Source organism: Suncus etruscus, chromosome 19 (genome assembly GCF_024139225.1).
Source record: "Suncus etruscus isolate mSunEtr1 chromosome 19, mSunEtr1.pri.cur, whole genome shotgun sequence".
Lineage (NCBI taxonomy): Eukaryota > Metazoa > Chordata > Mammalia > Eulipotyphla > Soricidae > Suncus > Suncus etruscus.
The window spans coordinates 1,083,758-1,104,875 of record NC_064866.1 but is presented as its reverse complement, the minus strand read 5'-3'; the positions used below and the strand labels follow the sequence as shown (position 1 = coordinate 1,104,875).

The window sequence follows — 21,118 nt, the reverse complement described above, 5'->3', positions numbered from 1 at the left end:
TGGCATCCCATGTGGTCCCCGAGCCTGCCAGGAGCGATTTCTGAGCACAGAACCAGGAGTAACCCCTGAGCGCTGCTGGGTGTGACCCAAAAACAAAACAAAACTGGGCTTGGCACCTCAAGTTTCCTGGAGCACTCAAAGAGAGATTCCAGTTCAAGAAATATTGCAGGGGTTGGAGAGATAACACAGTTTGTACAGCACTTACATTGCATATGGCTGACACTGGTTCAATCCCTAGAACTCTGTGTAGTGTCTATGCACTACAGAATAGTTCTATAGAACTATGCACTATAGAGTAGGAATAATTCTGAGTGTAGAACCAGGAGTAACCCATAAGCACTGTAGGCCAGGCATAGAAAACAGAAGAAATATTACAGTGGGCTCAAGAGAGATTACAGGACTCAAGGGACTTGTCTTGCATATAACTGACCCAGGTTCTACTTCTAGCACTATCAACGGTCCTCCAAATATCCACCAGGAGTACCACCACAAGATATGGCCAAAGTAAATAAATAAACAAATTAATGAAGACATGAAGTGCCAAGGATAAAACCCAGGGTCTCATCTACCCAAGAAATGCGCTGTGCCGCGGAGCCAGGTCCTGGCCACCTTTCCTTCTTCCCAACTGTGTGAGCATCAGGAAGCCAATCTCCTCCAGGAGGACGGCTCAGAAGTGCTTCACGAATGAGACAAGAGGCTGAGGCAGGCTTGCACGCGGAAGGCCCAGCTTCGATCCCTGGTCCTGTGGGCCATGACGACTCAGCAGAGCTAGGAGTGATTCCCAAGCACTGCCAGGTGTGCCTGCCCTCACAGAATACAAAAAATCAGACCCAAACACCACGAGTCAGATGACATTGGAGAGATCACTTCTATGCAGTCATAGTCTAGGAATTTCAGCTTGCAGTTCTGACACACGGAACAGAGAGAGCGAGCGCGCATTTGTTAAAAGTATCATGATGGAAATGATCTGGACCCAGGGGAAATAAGACGAAAAAGTCTTTCTTGTGGGTAAGTCATCCGAACCCTCTCAGGACGCCGGGTATGGCCCAATGCCTTTCCCTCAGAGAAAATGAAGTACCATTTGGCTTGAAACTCCGAAGGCTGTAAGTGTTCTGATTACAAATGCATTGACACTGAAGCTTTCAAGACCATCCAGCTACCAGGAGTCAGACTGGAAAAGACATTTGAGTCTGGAAAAAGACGGTCACTACTGCCCCCTGGTGGGCATCATGGAGCCAACTTCCATCGAGAAGAGTTCCTTTGTTTTGGTTTTGTTCAGGCCACACAAGCCATGGCTTAGGGTTGACCCCTGGCAGACTCGAGGGCCCCTATGGGATGATGGGGATCGAATCTGGCCTCGTACAATGCAAATGCATTACCTGCTGTATTGTTGCTCCAGCTCTTATTCATTCTTTTTTAACAATGTCTACTTTTGAAGCTTTGCTATAAAACACACCTGAATACTCAGCCTCAAAACAAGGCAAATAAAGTCTGTATTACTATATTCCCACTTTATTCAAGTATCTTGGGGGTCAACACCTGAACCAAAGCAGCTCTGTGCTCAATGGTTGTTCCTGTGGTGATCAGACTATATGGAACCAGGATGGAACCAGGATCCTGCCTCTCTACTACCCATCTCTCCAACCCCTATATTCCAATTATATAGCTAGTAAAATAAGAAGTAGAGGGGCCAGAGAGATAGCATGGAGGTAAGGTATTTGCTTTTCATGCAGAAGGTCAGTGGTTCAAATCCCGGCATCCCATATGGTCCCCTGAGCCTGCCAGGAGCAATTTCTGAGCATAGAGGCCAGGAGTAGCTCCTGAAAACGGCCAGGTGTGATCCAAAAAAAAACAAAAAACAAAAAAAGGAGAAGCAGCTTACCCAGGATGAAGCATTCATAAATCAATATTTGAATACTGTTCTTTTTTTTTTTGGGGGGGGGGGGGTCACACCCGGTAGCACTCAGGGGTTTCTCCTAGCTCTATGCTCAGAAATCGCTCCTGGCAGGCTCGGGGGACCATTTGGGAAGCTGCGATTTGAATCACCATCCTTCTGCATGCAAGCCAAACACACTACCTCCATGCTATCTCTCTGGCCCCCTGAATATTGTTCTGAAGGCAAAAATCGCGCCTGGCAGGCTCGGGGAACCCAAGGGAATGCTGGGATTCTAATCATGCGAAGCAAACACTTTACCTTCATGTTATCTCTCCAGGCCCCCACCCCCAATTTTTTTTCAACCAGCAACAGTTCAATACATCCTTTTTTTTTCTGCTTTGTTACTGTTTTTCTTAGCAATATTACTGTAAATGTCCTTGTATTTCATTTGAGGGATAGAAATAATCCTTCAACGGAGTTACCTGAAGAAATTTTTTTTCTGGAGGGAGGTCTTAGGCCACACATGGTGGTGCTCAGGCATTACTCCTGGCTCTGAGCTCAGAAATCAATCTTAGCAGCTTGGTGGACCATATGGGATGCCAGGGATTGAACTTGAGTCAGCCATGTGCAAGGCAAATGCCCCATTAGTTGTGTTATTGTTTCAGCCCCTGAAAAATTGTTTCGTTTTAGTTTTTTTTTTTTTTTGGCCACAGCTGGGTGGTGCTCAGGAGTTACTCCTGGCTATGTATCAGAAATCACTCCTAGTGGGTTCAGGGGACCTCATGGGATGCCAGGGTTCAAACCTGGGCTGGCCATGTGCAGAACGGTATTACTGCTCCAGCCTCACAACATTTCACTTTTAACACTCATGAATAATTCCCTTGTGTGATCTTCCCTTTTCCAGAAAGAATACATTTGCTTTAAAATTTATTATAAGAGGGCCAGAGAGAGATGGGACCACAGAGATAGCCTGGAGGTAAGGTGTTTGCCCTGCATGCAGAAGGACGGGGTTCGAATCCTAGCATCCCATAGGGTCCCCTAGCCTGCCAGGAGCAATTTCTGTGTAGAGCCAGAAGGAACCTCTGAGCGCTCCCAAAAAACAAAACAAAACAAAAATTTATTATAAGAGCCGAGAGAAGCACAGCGGTAGGGCATTTGCCTTGCACACAGCCAATCCAGGACGGTCAGTGGTTCGAATCCCAGGAACCCATATGGTCTCCCATGCTAGCCAGGAATGATTTCTGAACAGAGTCAGGAGTAACCCCTGAGTGCCACTGGGTGTGACCCCAAACCTAAAATTTATTCTAAATGGGGCCAAAAAGATAGCACAGAGGGTAGGGCATTTGCCTTGCACATGGCCAACTGGGCTTTGATCTCCAGCATCCCATACGGTCCCCCAAGTCTGCCAGAAATGATTTCTGATCACAGAGCCAGGAGTAACCCCTGAGCACCACCAGGTGTAGCCCAAAAATCAAAATAAAATGAAAATTAACTTAAAAATTTATTATAAATTATAATTTTATATATAAATTTACAATAGTGAGAACCTGAAAACAACCCAAGTGCTCAAGAACAGATGAGTGGCTAAAAACACGACATCTACACAATGGAATATTATGTAGCTGTTAGGAAAAGTGAAGTCATGAAATTTTCTTATACAGGGATGAATATGGAGAACATTATGCTGAGTGAAATGAGTCAGAGGAAGAGGAACAGACATAGCATCACCTCACTCATTTATGGGATATAAGAAAAATAAGGGGCCGGGCGGTGGCGCTAAAGGTAAGGTGCCTGCCTTGCCTGCGCTAGCCTTGGACGGACCGCGGTTCGATCCCCCGGTGTCCCATATGGTCCCCCAAGCCAGGAGCAACTTCTGAGCGCATAGCCAGGAGTAACCCCTGAGCGTTACCGGGTGTGGCCCAAAAACCAAAAAAAAAAAAAAAAAGAAAAGAAAGAACAATAAGGGGCCGGAGCGGTGGCACAAGTGGTAAGGCGTCTGTCTGCCTTGCCCGCACTAGCCTCGGAGAAACAGCAATTCAATCCCCCAGCATCCCATTTGGTCCCCCAAGCCAGGAGCGATTTCTGAGCGCATAGCTAGGAGTAACCCCTGAGTGTCACCCAAATACCAAAAAAGAGAAAAGATAGTGTGGTAATAACACCCAGCGACAACAGAGAGGAGGGTGAGAAGGACCAGCCCATGGTAGAAAGCTCATCACAAATACTGGGGCAATGCAGTCAGAGTAGAGAAGGGACGACTATGACAATGATAGTTGGAACTGATCACACGTCAGTAACTGGAAATAACTGGATGATGGAGATAAAGTGATATGCACGGTATCCCTGCATTAACAATAATGGCAAACCATAGTATCTACAAAGAAAAAAAAAGGAAAAGAGAAAGAGGACCGAAATGCCCGCCCTCGAGGCAAGTGTGGGGAGGGCAGGAGGAAAACTGGGGACACTGGTGATGGGAAACCTTCAAGGTTTAAGGTTGAAGGTGGGCCGGAGTGATAGCACAGAGGTAGAGCATTTGCCTTGCATGCAGCCGACCTGGGACGGACCCAGGTTCGATTCCCAGCATGTCATATGGTCCTCCGAGCCAGCCAGGAGTGAATTCTGAGTGCAGAGCCAGGACTGACCCCTGAGCACCACCAGGTGTGACCCAGAAAACCAAAAATAAGTAAAAAAATAAAAGGGTGGTGGACATTGTAAAACTAAAACTCAATTATGAACAACAGTGTAATCACGGTGTTTACATGTTTAAAAATGCAATAAGAGTGCTCGCTTCGGCAGCACATATACTAAAATTGGAACGATACAGAGAAGATTAGCATGGCCCCTGCGCAAGGATGACACGCAAATTTGTGAAGCGTTCCATATTTTTTTAAAAAAAGAAAAAAAAATGCAATAAGAATGTCTGAAACTAAAAGAAATTATTTAAGTGTTCTATCTGGGGCAAATTTTGACACGAGAGGTATCAGGGTATGAACAAACAGCCTGTGGAGAACACAGGTTAAGTTTACGAGAAACGTCACATTAGCTGAGAGTTACCTGCAGCGATCTTGGCCCTGGCTGAGGGAACAATGCCAGCCAAGCTGACCACTCCTCCTGAGGTGATGAGGAACGGGGTGGCCACAGTCCTGGGGCTGGCTCTATCCCTCTCCGGGTGAGTGTTGACCTGACTCTGCATTGCCTCCTAGAAAACAAGGCAGACACTCACACTCAGAACGTATGCGTTGTTTCGTTTGATTTGTGGGGAGACGGCCAAGAACGGGGGTCCAGTAGTCATTCCCAGATTGCTCAGCACAGCTGTGGCCAGTCTGATGTCTGATGGCTGGGTCCTGTGAGGCATGAGTGAAGCTGGCACGAGGGATCAAACTTAGGGCTTAGCGATGGACGGCATGTGTGTTTGAGGCCTCAGAGCCATCTCCCAGGTCCAGACATAATGCTCCTTAGTGCTGGTTAAATAGTTACTTAAGGAGCCTGAGTGATAGCACAGTGGGGGTGTTCGCCTTGCGCATGGCCAACCCGGGTGTGATTCCCAGCATCCCATACGGTCCCCTGAACAGACAGGAATAATTTTGAATGTAGAGCCAGGAACCACCCCTGAACAACACAGGTATGACACAAATCAGAAACTGAAAAAAAAAAGTAATTCCCTCAAAATGATTGGGGTGGCCACACTAATATCAAATGATGTTGACTTCTGGCTGAAAAAGGTTATGAGACGGGGAAAGTCATTTCTTATTTTTTTAATTTTATTTATTTATTTATTTTTTGGTTTTTGGGCCACACCCGGCGGTGCTCAGGGGTTACTCCTGGCTGTCTGCTCAGAAATAGCTCCTGGCAGGCACGGGGGACCATATGGGACACCGGGATTCGAACCAACCACCTTTGGTCCTGGATCGGCTGCTTGCAAGGCAAACGCCGCTTTGCTATCTCTCAGGCCGGAAAGTCATTTCTTAATGGTCAAGAGGTAGTAACTCACAAAGAACTCACAGTCTGAATTTCTTTTTTTTGTTTTGTTTTGTTTTGTTTTGTTTTGTTTTGTTTTTCGGGCCATACCCATTTGATGCTCAGGGGTTACTCCTGGCTAAGTGCTCAGAAATTGCCCCTGGCTTGGGGGGACCATATGGGACGCTGGGGGATCTAACTGCGGTCACGATCTTTCCTTGGCTAGCACTTGCAAGGCAGACATCTTACCTCTAGCGCCACCTGGCCGGCCCCACAGTCCTGAATTTCTATGCATCTAATGAAGGGCCATCAACATACTTAAAACAACTGTAACAGACTTGAAGAAAAATATCATAGCGAGACAATAGTAGTTGGAACACTTTCCATTTGGGTCACAAAGCATACCTCCACAATGTCAAGAGGACAGAAATCACACTCTCTTCTCAGACAATGATGAACTAAAAAAAGAAGTTTACCAAAAAAGAAAAGGAGAAATAACTCAAACACCTGGAAAGTAAACAGCACAGATGAGGGGCCGGAGTGACAGCACAGCAGTAGGGCGTTTGTCTCGCACGCGGACAATCTGCGGAGGACCTGGGTTCAATCCACCGCATCCCATATGATTCCCCAAGTCTGCCAGGAGCCATTTCTGAGCACAGAGCCAGGAGTAGTAAGCCTTGAGTGCGCTGGGTGTGGCTCCCAAACCAAAAACCCAAGCCAAACAGATCACTATTAAACAACTAGTGAGTCAGAGAGGAAATCAGAAGATTCCTGGAAACAAATGAAATTGAGGACACGGGCACGAGTTACCAGAACTTGTGGGACACGGTGAAAGTAGTGTTAAGAGGGAAGTTTACAGCTCTGCAAGCATTTATCAGGAAAGGCCCACGTACATAACCCTATGTTCAGTCATGCCCACAAGTCACAGCCACTGCCAGGACTGCTCCACAGCCAGCGCCACAGACTTATTTGACTCTCAAAAGAGGCCAAACTGAGGAGATAGTACAGCGAACTGGTTTAACTGCTCTCAGTGGATCACACTGGAAAGGGGTGCAATCTCAGGTGAGGCAAATCCTGGGCCCTGATGAAGCCTCAGCAGCTGCACACGCGCCTCACAACCACCAATGGCCCAACTTCACTGGTTTTCTACTAATTGATGCAGGGACACCTAATTGCCAAAAACACCAGAAATGCCAGTTGGGGCTGTGGTCTCTGGAGTCAGGGCAGACCTCCCCTTCCTACACTTGATCTTAGCCAAAAGGCCGAGCAGCGATAGACCTTCACTTCCTGTGCCTCCACACTTTCAAAGATCCCGCAGCCATGTCCCCAATCCACAACTCATTGGCCCAGCTCCAAAGACCACGCAGCCACATGTCTCCATATGCACAATTCCTCCGTATTTTTTTTTTGTTTTTGGGCCACACCCAGTAACGCTCAGGGGTTACTCCTGGCTATGCGCTCAGAAGTTGCTCCTAGCTTGGGGGACCATATGGGACACTGGGGGATCGAACCGCGGTCCGTCCAAGGCTAGCGCAGGCAAGGCAGGTGCACCTTACCTTTAGAGCCACCGCCCGGCCCCTCCTCCGTATTTTTTAATATTGGCAATGCTGGATGCCCTCGGTGGCAGCACAGAGAGGGGTGCCATGATTCCTAACAAGGCTTGACTTTGGGACTTTGGGCCACCCCTCCTCCCTCCCAGAGAGCGTTGGTGAAAGGAGATCAAACCTATCAACACTGAGTAGCTCCAAGGCACTCCTAAATCGCCCTGCTCATGCTAAGCTTTTTGCCAGCACCTCACCTGCCCGGCCTTCAGCTAGTCCAGTGCCTCCCTCTAGTGTTGCTGTACAAGAATGGTTAGAAGAGAAAGGGCTCTTGGATCATCCGCCCTGTTCCTTCCTGGTTGTCAACTGGGGAAACATCCTCCGTGCCGGGTCACGCTAGGGGCACAGAAGTAGACCCCTGCCAGGAGGAATGCGCCATTTTAGATGTGGAAGTGTCATAGAACCCACCTAAGCACAACCCAGCGAGCCCAACTAGAAACAAGCAACTTAAACCTTCATGATGAACACGTTTTAAAATAGGACAGTTTTCACAAATTTTTTTTTGGGGGGTCACACCCGGCGGTGCTCAGGTATTACTCCTGGCTGTCTGCTCAGAAATAGCTCCTGGCAGGCACGGGGGACCATATGTGACTCCGGGATTCGAACCAACCACCTTTGGTCCTGGATCGGCTGCTTGCAAGGCAAACGCCGCTGTGCTATCTCTCCGGGCCCACAAATTTTCTTTTAATAAAGATTTTTTGGATAATTTAGTACCATGTAGTTGTAATAAGCAATATTACATAAATTATTTGTACCTGCCAAGGGGGAGTCTGGGAGGATAATGGGAAACTGGAGACAATGGTAGAAGTAATGTCACAGTGGTGGTAGGATTGGTGTTAGAAGATTGAATGTCGGGGCCGGGCGGTGGCGCTGGAGGTAAGGTGCCTGCCTTACCTGCACTAGCCTAGGAGACGGACCTCGGTTCGATCCCCCGGCGTCCCATATGGTCCCCCAAGCCAGGAGCGACTTCTGAGCGCATAGCCAGGAGTAACCCCTGAGCGTCACCGGGTGTGGCCCAAAAACCAAAAAAAAAAAAAAAAAAAAAAAAAAAAGAAGATTGAATGTCAGAAATAACTGTATTGGAGCAACTTTGTAAGCTGTGGTGTTTAAGTAAAGACATTTATTTAAAAATAATAACCTAAGAGCCAGAGCAGTAGCACAGCAGTAGGGCATTTGCCTTGCACATGGCTGACCCAGGATGGACCCAGGTTCAATGCCCAGCATCCCATAGGGTCCCTCAGGCCAGGAGCAATTTCTGAGTGCAAAGCCAGAAACCCTTGAGCACTGCTGGGTTTGGCCCAAAACCAAAATAAATAAAATGGGCCTGGAGAGATAGCGGCGTCTGCCTTGCAAGCAGCCGATCCAGGACCAAAGGTGGTTGGTTCGAATCCCGGTGTCTCATATGGTCCCCCGTGCCCGCCAGGAGCTATTTCTGAGCAGACAGCCAGGAGTAACCCCTGAGCAATGCCGGATGTGGCCCAAAAACCAAATAAATAAATAAATAAATAAATAGAAATAACCTGATAACACAGCTTGAGAAATTAGAGAATGATAAACAAAAGGAGCACAAAGCAGGTAGGAGAAGGAAGTAATACAACTTAGAGCAGAATATGTCAGGATCCAGAATCGAGCTTCCCCACCCCCTGGCTTGGAACTCAGAACCAGTCTTGATTATCTAATGGCAAAAGGGAGGTTCATTTTCCAGCTAATTGGGGTCCAAGCCTGTCCAACACAGTGGATCTTCTATAAGGACCTCGAATCAAATCCTCAAGCAATACATATCGCACTACAGTCCTAACATTCTCTTTACATTTCAAGCAGCCACCTGGTATCTATTCTAAGTACACTGTATTTTTACTGGAACCTACGTCACGACCTCAACCTTTTTTGTTTAATTATTTTCGCCATTTCTGGGCACGTTGGTGGGAACATCCTTCCCAATGTCTGAGCACACCTGGTGGGAACATCCTGTCCTCTGTGTTCCAAGGAATGCCAGCCCCTACCTCAAGGGGGTTTGGCAACTGCTTATTCTCACAACTGGAATTCCAAAGCAGCAATAAAACCAACCGAGAGCAATGGCCCGAGGAGATAGTCCAGAGATACGAGTCACAAGTCCCAGCAGGAGTGACTCATGAACCAGACAGAACCAGGAGTAAGCCCTGAGCACTTCTGGTGTGGTCTAAGGGCCAAAAACAAAAGAAATGTATAGCGGGTAGGGACTTTACCTTGTATGTGGCCTCCTTGGGTTCAATCCCCAACACCCCAACATCCCATATGGCCCTCTGAGAATCATCAGGGGTAATTCTGGAGTGCAGAACCAGGAGTAAACCCTGAGAATCACTGGGTGTGGCAACCTCAAAAAGATCAATAAAATCAATAGCTGGTTTTTTGTTTTTTGGATCACACTCTGACCCAGTGACACTCAGGGGTCACTCTGGTTATGTGCTCAGAAATCGCTCTTGGTTTGGAGGACCATATGAGACGCCTGGGGATCAAACTGTGGTCCACCCTAGGCTAGCACGCAAGGCAGATGCTTTACCACTTGCGCCACCGCTCTGGCCCCAAGAGCTGATTTTTTGAAAAAGTAAAAAAGATCAAGATTCACAAAGAAAGAGAAAGAGACAACCCTTATAAACTGAATTAGAAGCGAAAGGGGAGACGACATCACAACAGACACCACAGAAATTTAAAGTATGAGCAGAGGTTACTTTGAGAATCTTTATGCAATGAAACAAAAGAACCTAAAAGAAATGGATAAATTCTGGGCCAGAGAGATAGCACAGTGGTAGGGCATTTGCCTTACATGCAGCTGATCCAGGATGGACAGTGGTTTGACTCCCGGCATCCCATATGGTCCCCGAGCCTTCCAGGAGAGATTTCTGAGCAGCGAACCAGAAGTAACCCCAGAGAGCTGCCGGGTGTGACTCAAAAAAAAAAAAAAGCAAACAACAAACATTCACTGGGGCCAGACAATAATAGAGTGGGGAGGGTGTTTGCCTTGCATATGACCAGCCCACATTCAATCCCTGGCACTCATATGGTTCCCTAAGCCTGCCAGAAGTAATTCCTAAGTGTAGAGCCAGGAGTAACACCTGATCACCACTAGATGTGGCCCAAAAAAAAATTTTTTTTTGGGTTTTTGGGTCACACCCGGCAGTGCTCAGGGGTTATTCCTGGCTCCAGGCTCAGAAATGGCTCCTGGCAGGCACGGGGGACCATATGGGACGCCGGGATTCGAACCGATGACCTCCTGCATGAAAGGCAAACGCCTTACCTCCATGCTATCTCTCCGGCCCCCAATGTGGCCCAAAATTTAAAAAAAAGATCATCTACCATGACCAAGTAGGAATCATCCTGGGGGTGGTTTAACATATACAAGTCAATCAACATAAGACATCCAATCAATAAAATGATTCTTTTTTTTTTGGTTTTTGGGCCACACCCGTTTGACACTCAGAGGTTACTCCTGGCTATGCGCTCAGAAATCGCCCCTGGCTTGGGGGGACCATATGGGACGCCAGAAATCGAATCGAGGTTCCACCTACACTAGCGCTTGCAAGGCAGACGCCTTACCTTTAGCGCCACCTTCCCGGCCCCGAATCTTTAATAATACAACATATCAGTAAAAGAAAAAGTAAAAAATAGGATTAGGGGCCGGAGCTATAGCAAACTGGGAGGGCGTTTGCCTTGCACATTGCTGACCTGGGACAGACCTGGGTTCCACCACTGGCATCCCATATGGTCCCCTAAGCCTGGCAGGAATAAGATTTCTGAAAGCAGAGCCAGAATAATCCCTGAGTGGCCCAAAAACAAAAACCAAAATAACCCAAAAACATATCATATGATCATGCAGTGATCATTGGACAAAATCCAGCACCTGTTTATGATAAAAATCTCTCAACAAAATGAACTGAAGAAACTTCCCTAAACATAGTCAAAACCATTTACTGCAAGCCCAAAGCAAATATTACACTCAATGGGGAAAAGACAAGTCTTTCCCCTCGAGGCTGGAGAGATAGCATGGAGGTAAGGCATTTGCCTGGCATGCAGAAGGACAGTGGTTCGAATCCCAGCATCCCATAGGGTCCCCCTGAGCCTGCCAGGAGTGATTTCTGAGTGCAGAGACGGGAGGAACCGGAGTGCTGCTGAGTGTGGCTCAAACCTCCCCTCCCAAAAGAGCAAATTCAATATAAGACTGGAAGTATTTTCTTTTTGTTTTTTTTTTGTTTGTTTGTTTGTTTTTGGGTCACACCCAGCAGTGCTCAGGGATTACTCCTGGCTGTCTGCTCAGAAATAGCTCCTGGCAGGCACTGGGGACCATATGGGACACTGGGATTCGAACCTACCACCTTTGGTCCTGGATCGGCTGCTTGCAAGGCAAACACCGCTGTGCTATCTCTCCGGCCCTGGAAGTATTTTCTGTAGCAATCAGACAAAAAAAGGAACAAGGACATCCAGATAGGAAAAAAGCTCATTCTTGGCAAATGGCACGATACTATATTTAGAAAACCCTAAAGATGACCAAAAAAGCCTTCAGAAACAATAGATTTGTAAAGTGGCAGGCTTCAAAATTAATATGCAAAAATTCATGGCTTATTTATATACAAATAATGAAAAAACATATATTTTGGGGGGGGGGCCCCACCTGGATGCTCAGGGGTTCCTTCTGACTCTGCATTCAGAAATCGCTCCTGGCTTGGAGTCCTGGATTGGCTACGTGCAAGGCAAATGCCCTACTCCTGTTCCACTGCTCCGGCCCAAAAGAAATTTTGTTTTTTTTTTTTTTGTTTTTTAGGGTCACACCCAGCAGTGCTCAGGGGTTCCTCCTGGCTCTATGCTCAGAAATCGCTCCTGGCAGGCTCAAGTGGGGGGACCCTACAGGATGCCGGGATTCGAACCACTGTCCTTCTGCATGCAAGGCATGTAAGGCATGCCTTACCTCCATGCTTTCTCTCCGGCCCCAAAAGAAATATTTTATAAATCCGATTCATAGGGGCCTGAGTGATAGCACAGAGGCTTTGCACGGCCAATTCAGTATGGACCCGGATTTGATCCCTGGCATCCCACAGGGTTCCTGGTGCCTGCCAGGAGTAACGATCGCTGCAGGGTGTGGCCCAAAAACAAAGCAAAACAAAACAAATTCGATTCATAATTGTGCCTCAGAAAATGAAGTGTCTTGGAATCAGCCTAACTAAAAAAATGAAATACCTATACAAAGAAAACTACAAAAGATTGTTTCAATAAATAATAAAGGGGGGCCGGAGAAATAGCACAATGGTAGGACATTTGCCTTGCACACAGACAACCTGGGACAAACTCGAATTCAATTCTGGTATCCCATATGATCCTTTGAGCCTGCCAGGAGTGATTTATGAGTGCAGAGCCAGGAGTAACCCCCTGAGCGCCACCAGATATGGCAACCCCCCCCCAAAAAAAAGAATGACATGAAGAAATGGAAACATATTCGCTGCTAACGGATTGGGAGAATTAGCATCATAAAAATAGCAATACTGGGCCCGGAGAGACAGCACAGCGGTGTTTGCCTTGCAAGCAGCCGATTCAGGACCAAAGGTGGTTGGTTCGAATCCCGGTGTCCCATATGGCCCCTGGTGCCTCCCAGGAGCTATTTCTGAGCAGATAGCCAGGAGTAATCCCTGAGCACCACCGGGTGTGGCCCCAAAAACCAAAAAACAAAAATAGCAATACTTCGGGGCGGAGAGAGAGCATGGAGGCAGGGCGTTTGCCTTGCTTGCAGAAGAACGGTGGTTCTAATCCCATATAGCATCCCATAGGGTCCCCCTGAGCCTACCAGGAATGATTTCTGAGCATAGAGCCAGGAGTAAATTGGGGAAGATGAAGTTAGGAAAAAGGGAACAAATGTGCAAAACAGACAGACACAGAACAAGACATACACGTACAGACTTCACAAAAAATATGGCCATAACACTCACTCATGCCAAAAAATATTTGTTGGAAAGGATCCAAAATAGAGTAAAAGAAAAAATTCAGCTGAATCAACTAAAAGTGCTTTAAAATGTAATAGTCGGCAACTGCTTAGATGAATCATTTCAAATTCAAAAAAAATTTTTAATGGCAGAGCAGAGCAGATCTGAAAGAGAATTTCTTTTTTTGTTTGTTTGTTTTGTTTTTTTGGGCCACACCCGGCAGTGCTCAGGGGTTACTCCTGGCTGTCTGCTCAGAAATAGCTCCAGGCAGGCACGGGGGACCATATGGGACACTGGGATTCGAACCAACCACCTTTGGTTCTGAATCAGCTGCTTGCAAGGCAAACGCCGCTGTGCTATCTCTCCAGGCCCTGAAAAAGAATTTCATACATAATACAAACATGGAAAATTCTACTATAAGTGTATAACAGTATATGTATACAAAGTTATTGTGTAACAGTAACTATGATAGTCAATAACAGGCGAAAAGAACTGTGAAGAAAGTCCACCTAAAAGGTATTGTTATGTCAGCATCTTAAAACCTAAATTGAGGGAAATAAAGCAATGATGTTAAAATAAAAAGAGTGAAAGTCATTAAATGAGTATACATAGAAAGAAAAACAACATTAATATGATGAGAAATTTTTCTTTCAGGTGAAACGACTAAATTAAATTGTAAGATTTCATAATTAACTGAGACCTAGAGCCATAATAAAATTAAGACATAAATTCGGGCCCAGAGAGATAGCACAGTGGCGTTTGCCTTGCAAGCAGCCGATTCAGAACCAAAGGTGGTTGGTTCGAATCCCGGTGACCCATATGGTACCCCGTGCCTGCCAGGAGCTATTTCTGAGCAGACAGCCAGGAGTAACCCCTGAGTACCACCGGGTGTGGCCCAAAAACCAGAAAGAAAAAAAAAAAAAAAGACATAAATCCAACATACAAGAAAACACATTGGGGGTCCATGATTTTCATGGTGTGACCCAAAAACCAAAAAAAAGGGCTGGAGAGGTGGCGCTAGAGGTAAGGCGTCTGCCTTGCAAGCACTAGTCTAGGACGGACTGCGGTTTGATCCCCCGGCATCCCATATGGTCCCCCACAAGCCAGGAGCATTTTCTGAGCGCAGAGCCAGGAGTAACCCCTGAGTGTCAAACGGGTGTGGCCCCAAAATGAAACGAAACAAAAAATATTTAATGGAGGGAGCTGCAGAGATAACATGGAGGTAAGGCGCTTGCCTTTCATGCAGAAGGATGGTGGTTCGAATCCCAGCATCCCATATGGTCCCCCGAGCCTGCCAGGGGCGATTTTCTGAGCATAGAGCCAGGAGGAACCCAAGCACTGCTGGGTGTGACCCAAAAACCAATATATATATATATATATATATATATATATATATATATATATATATATATATATATATATTTAATGGATAAAATAATTTCAATTAGTTTTTGATTCTGAGATTATGTCTTTGATTATAAGTTTTTGATTCTGAGATTATAAATTTTCTTATAATTTACTATGACTCTATCACAATGAATTAGGCTTTTAATACTGCCCTTTGTCTAGTTTGAATAGAAAGGGAAGGAAAAGGGGCCAGAGTGATAGCACAGCGGTAGGCGTTTGCCTTGTACTCGGCCATCACAGGATGAACCCTGGTTCGTTTTTTTTTTTTTTTTTTTTGGTTTTGGGTCACACCCGGCAGTGCTCAGGGTTTACTCCTGGCTCTATGCTCAGAAATCACTCCTGGCAAGCTCGGGGGACCATATGGGATGCCGGGATTCGAACCAATGACCTTCTGTATGAAAGGCAAACGCCTTACCTCCATGCTATCTCTCCAGCCCCAGAACCCTGGCTCTAATCCTGGCATCGCGTATGGTCCCTGAGCCTTCCAGGAATGATTTCTGAGTGCAGAGCCAGGACTGACTCCTGAGTGCTGCCAGTTGGGACCCAAAAACCAAAAACCAAAAAAAAAAAGTTAATGGACACACCATGTTCTTCAATCATCATGAATAATTTGGGAAATTTTTTGTTGTTCCATTTGGGGACACACCTGCAATGATCAGGGATCACTCCTGGCCAGCTGGGGGAACAGAGATTCTGGGGGATCAAACCTAGGCCAGAGACCTGCGAAGCAATTGCCCAACCCACTGTATGACCTCTCTGGTCCCAGTTCAGGGCCGTTCTGCTTAATGCTGTGATGACTTAGTGTGTCCAGTGATCGCACCCAGCGATGCCCGAGAGGCCTCTCCTGCTGATGATGGACCTGGACGCTGCGAAGGACGCACGGAGTATCTCCTTTGTACCCTGAGCATTAAAGGGGCGCACTGAGCGCCTCTTGGCCCCATTCGTATCAACTCTTCCCTTTGATTTAGTTTTGGAGTCATCTGGGCCACACACAGTGATGCTCTTCGGGACCACTGCTGGTGGTGTTCAGGGACGCTCCATAAAAGGCAGGTGTCCCGTGCAAGGCAAGTGCCTTCCTCCCGTACTATCTCTCTCGCCCTCGTTCTTCTTTGACTGGGACCTCATTCGGTGGTGCTTGGTGTGGGGGCACTGGAGCCCAGCTGAGAGTGCACCAGGGACAGAACTCAAGGCCTCACAGGGGCTCGCTCACACATACATGGCATGTGCTCAACCACTTGCGTTATTTCCCTGCATCCTAGAACATTTATTTGAGTTTTTGTTTTAGGGCCACACCTGGCAGTGCTCAGGTATTAGTCCTGGCTCTGAATTCGGAGATCACTCCTGATAGGAGTGATTTGGGAGACCATATGGGATTCTGGGGATCTAATCCAGATCAGCAGCATTCAAGGCAAGCACCCTACCTACTGTACTGTACTATCACTCCAGTCCAATTTTTTTTTTTTTTTTTTTTTGGTTTTTGGGCCACACCCAGTAACGCTCAGAGGTTACTCCTGGCTATGTGCTCAGAAGTCGCTCCTGGCTTGGGGGACCATATGGGACACCGGGGGATCGAACCGCGGTCCGTCCAAGGTTAGCGCAGGCAAGGCAGGCACCTTACCTTTAGCGCCACCGCCCGGCCCCAATTTTTTTTTTTTTTTTTAAGGCATTAATGGGGCAGAGCGTTTACACCTGATCTAGAGCCAGGCATAGCCTCCAAGCACTGCTGAGCCAAAAACAACAGGGAAGAAAGCTAATGACAGGCGTCACGAGACCGAGACATACTAAGGTAGGAGATTTCAGTCTTGATCCAGCACCTTAAAAACCACTCAAGTTCAACTGAGGAACGTGTTGAGGCATTAGAAAGAACCAGACCTGCAGGATGACCAGAATATCAACGTCGTTCTTCTCCAGGGCTATGTCAAAGGCAGATTTATCGAACTTGCTGGAAGCATATACATCGGCTCCATATTGGAGAAGCAGCCTGACAACATCTTGATGGAGGCGTTCCGTGGCCCAGTGCAAAGCTGTCATCTTCAGCATGTCCTTGGCATTCACATCCGCGCCGTTCTGTCGTGAGAAAGCCATTTTTTTTTCAGACATTACTTACAGTAGCACAGATGCAAAAGCCCCTCAGCAAGGACAGAGGATTTTCAAAGAGTCAGCATATTCAGATTTATATCCCATTTCAGAAAAATAAAGGGAATAAACATTTCTCAGGTTCTGTGAATGCTGACATATCGTGCTTTGGATGAGTGGGTCTACTCATGGCAGCACTGGGAAATGAGAGCAGATGGGAGAAGAAAGGGAAAAAATAGAGTTTTGTTATTAGTGAGCTGAGCCTGGAAAGCTAGATTGAAAGTTGAGAGAAAACCTGCAGGAAGAGAATAAAGGGAAATCAATAAAGTCTGTTTAGTCTTTAAAGATCAGAAACCAATATTCTCAGAGCCTTCGGGTGATGAATCTTGGGAGATGCAGAGTGGTGCCCTAAAGTGTCAGAAACGTCATCTTTTCCCAGCCAGTTTCCCCACCCCCAGCTGAGGAAGGAGAAAGGCAGATGAGGTTCCCACCCCGTCCAGCAGAAGAAGGAAATAGGTAGGTAAGTTTCCCATCTCCCATCATAGGAAGGAAACAGGAGCCGGAGAAATAGCACAGCAGTAGGGCATTTGCCTTGCATGCAGCCGATCCAGGACAAAAGGTGGTTTGAATCCCGTCATCCCATGTAGTCCCCCAAGCCTGCCAGGAGCGATTTCTGAGTGCAGAGCCAGGAGTGGCCCCTGAGCACCGCTGGGTGGGACCAAAAAAAAAATCTAGGACAGAAGAAGAAAACAGGGAGACAAGTACCCCCGTTTGAGGAGAGAAATGTGGAGGCTGAAGGCTCTTTAGAAGAAACCCACCCAACGTGTTTTACCCTGACTAGCAGCTCCACAATGTGTGTGTGTCCATCGGCGGCGGCCATGTGCAAAGGGGTCCTGTCCACTTTGGTCCGGGCGTCCCTGCTGATGCCAGCCCGCAGGAGCACCTCCGCCGTGGAGTAATGGCCATACTGGGCTGCAAAGTGCAGGGGTGATGTTCCGAGCTGTGGGAAAATCATCAGCGGAGGTCAATGCCTGCTAAGCCTTAAGTGACCACTGGGGAGAGATACATGAACAGAGACCAGCTCTAAGCTCCAGTCTTGGGAAGTTAAGCTAGTTGGAGAGAGAGCACTGATGAAATTGATTTTTCAGTCTAAACAATAAATAATTTTTTCATCACCATGAGAGAGTTACGACTGAATTTAGTTACACCATATCCAACACCCATCCTTCTACAGTACACATTTCTCTCTCCCCCTCTCTATCTCTTGCTCTCATTTCCCCCCCTTTTTTTTGTTTTTGGGTCACACCCGGCAGCACTCAGGGGTTACTGCTGGCTCTGGCAGCTCCTGGCAGGCTCGGGGGATCATATGGAATGCCGGGATTCGAACCACCATCCTTCTGCATGCAAGGCAAATGCCATGCCTCCATGCTATCTCTCCGTTCCCCCCCCTTTCCCTTTTTTTTTTTTTTTTTTGGTTTTTGGGCCACACCCAGTAACGCTCAGGGGTTACTCCTGGCTATGCGCTCAGAAGTTGCTCCTGGCTTGGGGGACCATATGGGACACCGGGGGATCGAACCGTGGTCCATCCAAGGCTAGCGCAGGCAAGGCAGGCACCTTACCTTTAGCGCCACCGCCCGGCCCCCCCTTTCCCTTTTATACACTGGGCTGCAAGGTGTTACTGAAAGGCGTGCCATACATATCACTTTATCTCCTTTCAGCACCCAGTTCCTGTCCTAAGCGATCATTCCCGACTATTATGGTCATAGCGGTCCCTTCTCTGCCTTAACTGCACTGCCCTGCTCTTTGTGGCAAGCTTCCTATCGTGGACCAGTCCTCCAGGTCCTAACCTCTACTGTCTTTCGATATTATTACCATATTATTTTCCTGGAAATATACCCCAGGGACCCAAAAACAAATGCAGAAAGGCATCTGCACTCTTATGTTCATTGCAGCACAATTCATAGTTGCCAAAATCTGGAAAATAACCCAAGTGTCTGAGAACAGATGAATGGATTAAAAAAAAACAACAACTGGGGGACTGGAGAGATAGCATGGAGGTAGGGCATTTGCCTTGCATGCAGAAGGATGGTGGTTCAAATCCTGGCGTCCCATATGGTCCCCTGAGCCTGCCAGAAGCGATCTGAGCATAGAGCCAGCAGTAAGCCCAGAGTGCTGCCAGGTGTAACCACCCCCCCCAAAAAAAAAAACTGGTAAGGGGGCCAAAGCGATAGCAGAAAGGGCATTTGCCGTGCACTCACTGACCTCGGATTTGATCCTCTGCATCCCATATACCTGCCAGGAGTGGTTTCTGAGAGCAGAGCCAGGAGTAACCCGAGTGTCACTGGGTGTGGCCCAAAACTGAAACCAAAACCAAAACCCTGTGGTACATCTACATAGTTGAATATTATACAGCTATTCGGGAAAAATAAAGTCGTAGAATTTGCTTAAACATGAATAGAGATGGAGGGAATTATACCGAGCGGAATGATTCAGAGTGACAGGGATAGATAGAGAAAGATGGGGGCCGGAGAGATAGCATGGAGGCAAGGCGTTTGCCTTGCATGCGGAAGGTCGGTGGTTCAAATCCCGGCATCCCATGTAGTCCCCTGAGCCTACCAGGAGTGATTTCTTTTTTTTTCCCCCAGGGGAGAGCACGAACGCAGTCCCCCACTACCACAAATTATGCAGTCAAGTGTCCTACATTTGGGGAAATCGCAGGGGTCAGCACATCCAGAGTGCAATGAATAAGCCTCGCCCTGGGGAAACCACCTTCGTGATCATGGTATCTCCCCTGCCACATAAGTATAGGAGTGATTTCTGAGCATAAAGCCATGAGGAACCCCTGCACGTGGCTGAGTGTGACCCAAAAAAAAAAAAAAAGTTATAAAGAAATAAAAAAAAAGTGAAGAATAAGGGGCCAAAAAAAGAAAATATTGGGGCTGGAGAGATAGCATGGAGGTAAGGCATTTGCCTTTCATGCAGGAGGTCATCGGTTCGAATCCCAGCGTCCCATATGGTCCCCCGTGCCTGCCAGGAGCAATTTCTGAGCCTGGAGCCAGAAATAACCCCTGAGCACTGCCGGGTGTGACCCAAAAACCAAAAAAAAAAAAAAAAAAAAGAAAATATTGGGGCCGGAGAGATAGCATGGAGGTAAGGCATTTGCCTTTCATGCAGAAGGTTGGTGGTTCGAATCCCGGCATCCCATATGGTCCCCCAGAGCCTGCCAGGAGCAATTTCTGAGCATAGAGCCAGGAGGAACCCCTGAGCGGTGCAGGGTATGACCCAAAAACCAAAAAAAAAAAAAAAAAGAAAGAAAGAAAGAAAAAGAAAGATGGCACTCATTTGTGAAATATGAAAAAATTATTTAATAACAAATTAGATACCGGTGGCTGAAGAAATAGTATTGGAGGGCCCGGAGAGATAGCACAGCGGTGTTTGCCTTGCAAGCAGCCGATCCAGGACCAAAGGTGGTTGGTTCGAATCCCGGTGTCCCATATGGTCCCCCGTGCCTGCCAGGAGCTATTTCTGAGCAGACAGCCAGGAGTAACCCCTGAGTACCGCCAGGTGTGGCCCAAAAACCAAAAACCAAAACAAAACAAACAAAAAAAAAAAACCCAAAAAAAAACAAAACAAAAAAAAAAGAAATAGTATTGGAGGTAAGGCTTTGCATGTGGTTAACTATGGTTTGATCCCCATCACAACCAACACATAATCACCTGAGCACCACCAGGGATCACTACTGAGCATGGAGCTAGGAGCATCAATGGGTGGCCCCAAACAAAACAAAAATTATGTAATGCACCAAGGAGGAAGTTCAAAGGGCTAGCATGCATGCTTTGAATAGGGGAGTTTGGGATTCAGTTTCTAGCACCGCATGGTCCTCCACTTGTGGTTCAGAGTGGCCCCTAGCACAAGCACCCCTGGGTGTGCCCAAAAAAAAAAGATACTAGGTAATATATTAATGGGCAAGTAACACTACCAACAATTAAGAATAATAAATTTAGGGGCCGGGCGGTGGCGCAAGAGGTAAGGTGCCTGCCTTGCCTGCGCTAGCCTTGGACGGACCGCGGTTCGATCCCCTGGCGTCCCATATGGTCCCCCAAGCCAGGAGCGACTTCTGAGCGCATAGCCAGGAGTAACCCCTGAGCGTTACCGGGTGTGGCCCAAAAACCAAAAAAAAAAAAAAAAAGAATAATAAATTTAGGGGTCCAGAGAGATAGCATGGAAGTAAGGCATTTGCCTTGCATGCCGAAGGATGG

At 47.1% G+C, this 21,118-nt stretch overlaps 1 protein-coding gene and 2 non-coding genes across 3 annotated transcripts in view; 1 reads left to right on the top strand and 2 right to left on the bottom strand.

Annotated features, from left to right (window-relative positions):
• The window catches only part of GABPB2 (GA binding protein transcription factor subunit beta 2), a 28,365-nt gene extending 10,454 nt beyond the window's left edge, over positions 1–17,911 (bottom strand). The window contains 3 exon segments of the mRNA XM_049765979.1: positions 4,928–5,072; positions 16,656–16,850; positions 17,692–17,911. Coding sequence (XP_049621936.1) covers positions 4,928–5,072; positions 16,656–16,850; positions 17,692–17,874 — 523 coding nt within the window. The 5' untranslated portion in view covers positions 17,875–17,911.
• LOC125997622 (U6 spliceosomal RNA) lies at positions 4,654–4,760 on the top strand. The gene has a single exon (XR_007491663.1). It is a non-coding gene; the product is annotated as a U6 spliceosomal RNA (small nuclear RNA).
• A 1,590-nt stretch (positions 17,912–19,501) lies between the features above and the next one.
• LOC125997764 (U1 spliceosomal RNA) lies at positions 19,502–19,665 on the bottom strand. Its single transcript, XR_007491784.1, has one exon. It is a non-coding gene; the product is annotated as a U1 spliceosomal RNA (small nuclear RNA).
• Between the last annotated feature and the right edge of the window lie 1,453 nt (positions 19,666–21,118).